Raw genomic sequence first — 10,000 nt, 5'->3', positions numbered from 1 at the left:
TTCCAGTCCAAAATAAAATCAAAGCTTCGAAACCGCTTCCAGTCTAATTAACAGTCAAACCGCCAACGATCGTTTGCAGTCTAATTTTAAAAGCCAAAACTCCAACCGCTTTGCAAGTTAAACCTAAAGAATCAAACTCCGACAACCGCGTCCAGTCTAGCCTGAACAGTCAAAACGCCAACGACCGTTTGCGAGTGCTTTTGTACTGACCAGTCAAAACCCAAGACCGCCTTCTGAAAGTTTAAACCCTTTAACCAGTTTCAGTGCAACTTCGAAACCAACGACATCTAAGCCTCTGCAGTCTAAAATTCCAATGCCGTTCCAGTCAAACCCAGATCCCAATTTTCTCTCGACTCCAGTCCAAACCCAAAAAGTTTCCAGTGTCTTCCAATCTAACCAAAGGGTTCCAACAGCTCGCCTCCAGTCCAACCTCCACAAGTTTCCAGTGCTCACTCCCATCTAACCAACAGAAAACCAAACGGCTCCTCACAGACCTTTCAGTTGTTCCACTGCTCGTTCCGATCTGGATCACCTTCGATTTTTCAAAGCTCGCCTCGAATCCGATCACAAGTTCCAGTTCCGTTACCATCTCGAACCACAGGCTCACGGGCTCCCCTCCATCCTAGCTGATCAAACAAAGTTTCACATCGCAATCCAGTCCTACTTCTAGTAGGCAGAAACCACCAACACAGGGCTTCTTCTGAGTTCTTGTAAGTTGATTCAACGTCTTCTCTTCCGATCGATCATCCTTATGTTTCTGAGTGGAGCTTTCCAAATCAAACCTCCCTCGGTAGCCAAAAAATTCCTTTTGAAGCATCTCGACCTCCTTCATCACTGGTCTCCCCGTGTGGCAGGACCTTTTTGACCAGAAAACTCATGCCGTGTCGACCACATCCCCGCAATCCTCAACTACTTTCTCTAGGCGTTTTGAACCCTCCGAAGACAGTGAATTCTTCTGGACGGTTAACGATTTTTATTTATTTGCTGTTAAAAACCAGGTTCTGTGTTTCAAACAAAAGATGATTAAAGGTTTTTCCTCTTATGTTTTTGAGTGGTTTAGCATTTCAAATATATATATGATTTCCACTATGAAAGAAAATTCTATGTTTCAAGGTGCAATATTTTATACCATTTATTTCTACAGCCATGTTGGAGACCTTTCAAACTAAACACTGCGCACAGCGCCACACACTGCCAGAACCACACACAACTACACTCACTCACACTTACACACCCACCCCACACAGTATTTAAATATATGGAGGTTAATAAACGGATGAATATATTCCTTGTATATAGATATATGAACACCGTAGAGATTATCATCGAATGAAATTTTAAACAATATATGATATAAATATTTATCCTAATTTTATATTCTTGAGTATTTATCTACTTTTTATGATATATATTATGATACCTACTATTTAATGATAAACAATTCTTGGGTTTATGGTGTTGGATTGTGTATACCTTTATTTCTATATATTTATCCTTAAATAATATCACATATATACACACACACAAATACTACACACACATCTTCCCATCAACACACACACGTATATTAGTATATATATATATAGATTAGCAATACAAAATCTATCGTCTGCTATTAATATATATATCAGGGTATCCGGATCAATTTTTAATATTAATGTTTGTACATATGTGAATATGTAAACATAACCACTGTGTTTTTGTGTGTGTTATGTGTGTGCAAATATTTATATAAATCTCTTTTATAACATTATTTTCTATTTCTATAATTATATCTTTATTCTAAATATATATGAATACAATACAGTTTTTTTCTTTCATTTTTTCGTTTCAGCCACAAAAATTATATATATATATATATAATTTACAAAATAAAATCTATATATTATTCGTAATATTTTTATATGTACCGGACATATTTTATACATTTATATGTTTATACATTATGTGACACACACAAGTAACATCAACCCACCCCAATTACAACACACAATTTTCACACAAATATTTATATTTATAATATATTTGCTAGCCGTGTCTTTTCTCTTCAAACATTGTTAACTTTGACCTGGCAAATATTGTATGAAAACAAGACAAGAAGACCGGGGTGATCCACCTGTGTTCCCTTGTGACTAATAAATTTTGTTGCAGACCCGTAAAAACTTATGTGCTGTTACATGATGTTTCTGTATTGCCTATAATAAATGTACTAATAATGTGTAAATAAGAAAGATGTATTTATTTTTATATTTGTGTGTCGCCATTGGTGTTTCTCTCTGGGGTTTGGGGCTGTGGTGTTGGTGTCTTGGAGCTGTTGACATTGTTCCGCCCTGTATAACTACGCGTTTCCTACCCTGTGAAATTGCCTAAGAGACGCCAGGCGAGCAAAATAACTAAGTTGCATTATATAATTAAATTTTTATATTGTCCTGTGTGTTTTCTGCTCTCTCTGTTTTATGGTTTGTGTGTTACATTGTCCCTTCTTAACTTCGAAAAAACCCGATTCTATCCTATATATATATTTTTAATATTATTTTTATATTATCTATATTTTTATAATATATATATATATTATATATATATATATATAACACCAACACACACACACACAAGTGTGTGTGTGTGGTGAAAAGAGAGAGATAAATGGGTATATTAGTATATGTATGCATGCGTGTGTGTGTACATACATACATATGTGTTGGGGAGGATGAAAATAAAAATCAAATGTTTCTGCAAATTTGTTACAGACTAGTGTCTTGTTCATTCATGTATTTTATTTTGCAGTAAATTTCGAAAGAGATGATGTTTATTATTTTTTATTTATTAATATTATTTTTTTTTTTTTTTTATTTTATTTTATTTTTTTTTTTTTGCCATTACTCATTACTTTAGCCAATATTTGCTTTCACTTTTTTATCAGTTATCCCGAAAAGAGAAAACAGTCACACGAATCTCGTTTTCTTTTATACATTTTTTTTTTTTTCAATTTGTGTTTTTCCTTTTTCCTTAATATGACGATGATGATGACGAAGATGAATGATGATAATGATAATGTAAGGGATATTAAAGTTATTATAATAATGATGATAATAAAGTAATAAAATAATAGCGAGGATGATGATAATGATAATAACAATAATAACATGAAAAAATTTATGATAAAAACAAATATAATTGTCTATTTCCTTTATATAAAATATATTACATGTATGATATATATATATATATATATATATAAAGATATTAAATAATATGTGAATAATTCTACGGGTTTGTTGTATGTGTGTTGTGTGTAGTGTGTCTTGTGTGTTTGTGATGTTGGGTGTTTGTGTGTGTTTTTTGTGGTGAACAATGCTTTGTATACTCAGGTGTCTTATTCTTGACAGAAGTGATATGAGGTTTGTATCTATCTGTTTTAAACTACTGTTTTTTGTTTTATGACCTGTGGTGTCGCATGTTTTGGTGACTAGTTTAGCTACCTGGTTTATCATTTTCACATAATAGGAGTGTTTGGACTACGATTTGATATGCGAAAATTTTACACTTGGTTGAACGGGAAATTTAGCAACCGTTATCATTAATTTGTTTGTGAGGAACACATCGATTGAATATGCGAAAATATATCCACACTAAAAACATTAATTTTTTTTGTTAGAAACGAGAAAAATATACCAAAAAATAATTATGCAGTTGCAAGTGTATGTAATAAAAAATATACAGGATAATATATGCATGCAGTGAAATATACCTACAAAGGAATTTTTACAATGAAGATTAATTCAAGGTTTTTGACAGTTTATCAGTTTGTACAAGATATTCCAGTGAAAATTAGTTACAGGTATTCAGTAAATTTGTTTTTTTTTTTCATGTATCCGACGTCCGTTATAATTTCATTGAAGTTTCCACAGATTTCTTAGAGTTGGTCCTCATCTATATCGGAAATAAATTGCCTCAGAAAAACTTCTCTTCGACTCGGCCAAACTGCTCGTTTGGTGTAGAAGTAGCTGGAGGATTTCCCGGCAGGGGATGGCGGACGACTCCGCTACGCAAGCCAGCTCCTTCTGGTCGAACACGGAACCCTCGCCGCACATGAAGCTATGAAGGCGAGATTGTTATTATTATTTATCTTTTTATTTGTTTTATTTTATTTTATTTTTTTAATCATGGTCTTACAGTTCATAAGCATAATATAAAGATTTAGTAACAGTTTTTAAAGGCAGTGAAAAACAAAATGAAACGTTTTTTGCATGTGTGTACGTAACAGAAAGAGAAGTGTTACATACCTCGATATACAAGTAAACACAGATACACCTGTACATGCGCTCGCGCGCGTGCATGCACACACACACACACACCACAACACACACACACACACACACAAAACACACACACACACACACACACACACACACACCCCACACACACACAACACACACACAACCATAAGTTAATTATGATACAAGTGTTGATGAATCGGAGACTGACCTGTACTGGTAGGTCTCGACGGCCCCGCTGGAGAAGAGCGCGGGATAACACACGTGGAAGACGCGGCACGCATTCTCCTGGTCAGCGTAGTAACCGTAGGGGCGGTCGAGGCAGCTGAAGGAGGTCGAGATGCTCCCCAGCAGGGCACTGGCGCCCGAGGGAAGGTTCAGAGGCTCGAAGACCCCATCGACGGCGCTGCTGGAGGAGGAAGTCCCGAAGAGGGAACTGGTCAGAGACTGAGAGTTTTGCGAGAGGCGGTTGTTGGCGGTCCCTTGGTTGAAGTTGGACTGGAAATTGTTGGAAGAAGTTCGCTGATTGTTAGCCTGGAAATTGTTGGAAGTTCGCTGGTTGTTAGCCTGGAAGTTGCTGGAGGAACTTTGCTGATTGTTAGCCTGTTGGAAGTTTTTGGCTGGAAGGGGAAGTTCGCTGGTTGTTAGCCTGGGAATGGTTGGCTTTTGGAAGACCTTTGCTGATTGTTAGCCTGGAAGCTACTGGTAGAACTTCGCTGGGTTTTTGGCCTGGAAGTTGATGCAGCATTCCTTAGGTTAGACTCGGCCTGGAAACCAGCTGAAGTTGCGGTATTCCTCGCGTTGGCTTCCTCAATGTTAAAGTTGTTACGCTGGTCTCGAAAGCGTTTCTCGAAGTCTGGGAGGTTATCATTCACTTGGAAACGATCGGCACCCTGGAAGCTACTTGTTTGAAAATTGCTTTTGTCTTCTTGTCGTGAAATACTCGAGTCAAACGCATTTTGTTGATTCTGTTGGAAAGCATTGCTCTGGAATTGGTTGATGTTGTTGCCAGTGTTAAATTCAAAATGTTCATTTTCCTGGAGAGATCCTGAAGTTTGAGTTGGCTGTTTACGGATTGAACATTGACTGTCTGGCTGTTCTGAACGTTAGACTGGAATGAATTGCCTTGGAAGCGATCATTTTGGAAAGAGCTCGATGAAGGAGATACACCAGACTGTTGGAATATCCGGCCTGGCTAGCCTGACAGCAGTGCATATTGCCCTTTCCCCCTGGAACTGTTGCCCGGTAGCTACCGCTGCCAATACCACTGAAATGCAAAGATTCCATTATAGATATAAATATGAAGCACACGCACGTACACATATCTGTGTCTGTTCAGTTTTGTGTTTACGATATATATTTTTGTCAGCTGGAAATACAATGCACTGTTACCAATTTCTGTGACTAGAAAGAAAAGCATGCATGTACATTCTAAGCTTAATGTTCATTGTCAAAGAAAATGACAAATGATGATAATGATAATGAAGATAAGAATGATGATATTGGTAATGATGATGATAAACTAATGATAATAACAATGTTAATGATAATAATGGTAATGATAATGGTCGTAAAAAATAATATATTATATATAATGACTAATTATAATTATAATAATACTGATGATACTAATAATGGTGATAATAATAACAATAACCATACTACTAATTATAACAATTTTAATAAGTAACACGACCCGTGGTATTTCCACGTAAAAAATAAATAAATAAATAAAAGGACCGTTTCCCCTCGTTTCTCTCCCATTCACCCTTTTCCTTCTACCTCTCACCTCCTCTCGCTCTCTTTCTTTCCCTCTCCTTCGCCCTTTACTTTTCCCTTTCCTTTTCTGGGCCCAAACCCAGATGTCCAGCTGTTCCATAAATTCAGTCCTCCCCTCCCACATTATGCCCTGTATCTACCTCTCCCACTTCCCCCCTCTTCCTCCTTACCCTCCTCCACCCCTTTCGCTCCCTTCCCCATCATCCTTTTCGCCTCTAAACCCTTTCCTTTCTTCCCCCTCTCTTTCCCCTTCCCCATCTCCTTTCCTTTTAAGTCCCCTCGTTTTCACTTCCTCATCTCCCTTTACTCTTTGGGCCCCTTCCCTTCTCTTTCTTCTTTAAGTCTCCTTTCTCCTCCCTCTCCTTTTTCTCCTCCCTCTACCTCCCTTCTTGATCTCCTACCTTGGGTAGCCGTATAATTTAATAATGTACAGTACGTAAACTGACGGTCTGACTATATTAATGTGTATTTGCCTAGCACTTATATGGTGATTAAGGTGTAACGTGCGAACGAACGGACAGACGGGCGAAACACAAGCAGAATCATAAAATAGTGACATTAATAACAATGATAATAATGATTATAACAACGATGATGCTGATGATAATAATAATAATAATAATAATAATAATAATAATAATAATAATAATAAAACAATTGAATAATTAATAATTTTTAAAAAAAGAGGGATTATAGATAATAATAAATAGAATAATACAAATTAATTTTAAAAACACAAAACAACAACAATGTCGAATTTGTAGTCTAGTTCAAAAATCACCCCATTACATCAGCGAAAACAGGCGTTCAAACTCAGCAGTCACGGAAATCTTTGGCTTCCTAACCATTATTACTGCTATAAAAAATTTAAAAGACAGAAGGACAACCGTTGTGCTTGAAGTTTCAAACATTCAAAAAATCCTCATAATAATCTTGACACTTCGGATTGAAAGTCGATCGAAGTCCCGCTGGAAATTTTTGTTCGTTAGAATTATTAGGGTCTTTATCATGGATACTGTAAGGAAGTGAGTCATGGGTATTTTTTGGGTTTGTTTCCTTTGAAACGAAAGTTGTGTTTTGATTTCTTTCGGATTTGGAAAGTGTGGGAATCAGTGATTTGTGGTTTCGTTTGAATATATGGTGTTTTGTAGTTGTGCTTTCGTTTTATTATGGGTGTGGGTTTTATGTGCTCGTTTTCTTTCGGGAGTGTCTGTTTTTGTTTTTTGTGGAGAGTGTGTTTTTTTCAAGTGGTTTGTTTGCTGTGGTGATTTGTATTGTTTTACTTACGAATTGAAAGTATGGGATGTGTCTTAAAGTGCTTTCTTTGTTTTACTCACGTATATAATTTATATTTTGTAGATACTATATATATCGTACAAGTGATAAATTTTGTACATGACATGACGAAGAAAATAATACCAGAAGATTTTATGTTAACAAAATAAGTTTAAAAAAAATAGTTATTTAATGGGTATGAAATAATAAAACAACAATACATACATATAATATATGATATATATAATAATGCATGAGAAAATAACATCACTAATTATATATCACATTCAAAAACATCTTGGTTTTGACTCTTGTCCTTTCTTAATGATGCAATTAAAATAAGCCCAACACTAATTAAAATGTTTTTTATATAATGGTGAGAATTCGCTCATAATGCCGTATATCACATTGGCATGTTGGCCCGTTCCTTTTATGGGGAATTGAAATGAATACCTTGAAGATTGATTGGTAAATGCCTTTTACTGATTGGTGATGATTCGCTGAATGCCTTTTACTAATTGGTCATGATTGGCTGAATTCCTTTTACTGATTGACTGAATACCTTTTAGTGATTGGGTGAGTTGGCCCCTAATGCCTTTTTACTAAAATGCTTGCTGAATGGTTTTATTGGCCGAAACTCGTGAATCACTGTGCGCGTTGGTAAAGTTTCACAATAATGATTGGTCAAATACTACTTGACAGAACAATGAGGTAATGATTTGATTTTAAAATGGCTATTGATTGTTTTGATTCCGTTAAATCGATTAAACTCCACCCACAATTCCAGGCTTTTAAGAGAACAAATATTACCTACTTTTTCTAACAACCGACAAAAACTAAATTGTAATGTCAATTATCTTTTAAAAAGGCTCTGCAGCGCTCTTCCTTGTTGTAAATAATTTTCCTGTCATGATTGCCTTCCAAGTGTGTTGCATATATTTTATAGATGTGTATTTCTTACGCTTTCCCGTTCATTATTTTTCCTATAAAATGTTTAACTGCACCTTCTAGGGAATATAATAACTATACATATATATAATGCATTCGCATTTTTATATCAATGGGGTATAGGGCTGACGTGCGTCTAGGATATATTTTTAGCGTGTCGCCAGACTGCAAAGGTTGAAAAACCCACTGGTTTGTAAGGTCATTCGCAAGATCAGCTTCGGAGAGTGGTTCGGACCAAGGCAATCGAAACTTCCTCAAAACTGACTGTGTAAACATAAACACTGCACAGCCTCTCCATTCTGGTCAATGACAGGAGCTGACTACGAGCGTGGCCACATACGTGAGTCTATTACACATATTAACACGGGTAATGTTTGTGTGTGTGTGTGTGTGTGTGTGTGTGTGGTGTGTGTGTGTGTGTGTGTGTGTGTGTGTGTGTGTGTGTGTGTGTGTGTGTGTGTGTGTGTGTGTGTGTGTGAGTGTGTGTGTGTGTGTTTAGAGATATATTAATATAATGTATGTATATAATGTATATAATGTATATATAATATATATGTATATATATAAAATATGGGTATATAATATATATATATATATATATATATATATATATATATATATATCTGTGTGTGTGTGTGTGTGTGTGTGAGTGTGTGAGTGTGTGAGTGTGAGTGTGTGAGTGTGTGAGTGTGTGAGTGTGAGTGTGAGTGTGAGTGTGAGTGTGAGTGTGAGTGTGTGTGTGTGTGTGTGTGTGTATTATATACGTCTGCATAGACACATATATTTGTATATGTATATGCATACAAAAACCTTGTCAAATAAAGTGAAATTAATATCATCACTTTCAAATACCTTTGCCACTAGAACATTAATAAAATAGTATATGTTGATCAGAATAAAAAAGAGAATTGCAGTTCTTCAGTCAAACGTATAAAATCACAGGATTCAAGTTTTATTTTGTAAAAGTGAACAAATCACACAAAAATATCTAGAGTTCGTGTATTTTCCAGGTCAGGTTAGGAAGAGTTGCCTTTTATCATCGCCATGGCCTTGTTAGTTTAGAAGGACTTTTCCTCAATACGACCAAACTGTTCATTGGTGTAATAGAAGTTGGAGGATTCCTGGCAGGGGATGGCCTCCAGCTCGGCAACACAGGTGAGTTCCTTCTGGTCGAACACGGATCCCTCACCACACATGAAGCTGTTGGGAGAACGTTGAAATAATATAGAAAATTAATAATGATTCAGTACGTGTGAATGAAGGCGTGTGAATTTTACGAATAATCAACAAAGATGATTTTATACATAAAGATATTTTCAGTTTAGAGGTAAAACCCTCACCTGTACTGGTAGGTTTCGATGGCACCACTGGAGAAGAGAGCTGGGTAACAAATGTGGAATACACGGCACGAGTTGTCCTGATCAGCGTAGTATCCATATGGCCGGTCAAGGCACTCGAAGGAGGTGGAGATACTTCCCAGCAGGAAGCTAGCACCAGATGGAAGGTTCAGAGGCTCAAAGACTCCATCGACCGAGTCAGCGGTAGACTCGAAGGTTGAACCAGACCGAACAAGAGAGCTGGTCTGAGACTGAGAGTTCTGCGAGAAACGGCTGTTGGTGTTCTGTTGGTTGATGTTGGATTGGAAGCGATTGTCGATTGTGGTGATGTGACTGAGGCGAGCATTGAATCGTGGTGATGTTGGATTGAAGGCATTGAAGTCTGTT

At 36.5% G+C, this 10,000-nt stretch overlaps 1 protein-coding gene across 1 annotated transcript in view; it reads left to right on the top strand.

Annotated features, from left to right (window-relative positions):
- The window catches only part of LOC119568083, a 15,237-nt gene that overhangs the window by 1,615 nt on the left and 3,622 nt on the right, over positions 1-10,000 (top strand). The window contains 11 exon segments of the mRNA XM_037916483.1: positions 80-202; positions 326-570; positions 659-710; positions 815-962; positions 1,145-1,148; positions 3,909-4,064; positions 4,498-4,917; positions 4,966-5,180; positions 5,320-5,379; positions 9,287-9,431; positions 9,629-9,829. Coding sequence (XP_037772411.1) covers positions 80-202; positions 326-570; positions 659-710; positions 815-962; positions 1,145-1,148; positions 3,909-4,064; positions 4,498-4,917; positions 4,966-5,180; positions 5,320-5,379; positions 9,287-9,431; positions 9,629-9,829 — 1,769 coding nt within the window.

This window comes from Penaeus monodon, chromosome 43 (genome assembly GCF_015228065.2).
Source record: "Penaeus monodon isolate SGIC_2016 chromosome 43, NSTDA_Pmon_1, whole genome shotgun sequence".
Lineage (NCBI taxonomy): Eukaryota > Metazoa > Arthropoda > Malacostraca > Decapoda > Penaeidae > Penaeus > Penaeus monodon.
Note: the sequence above shows the minus strand (reverse complement) of the source record. Positions and strands in the feature narration are given on the sequence as shown.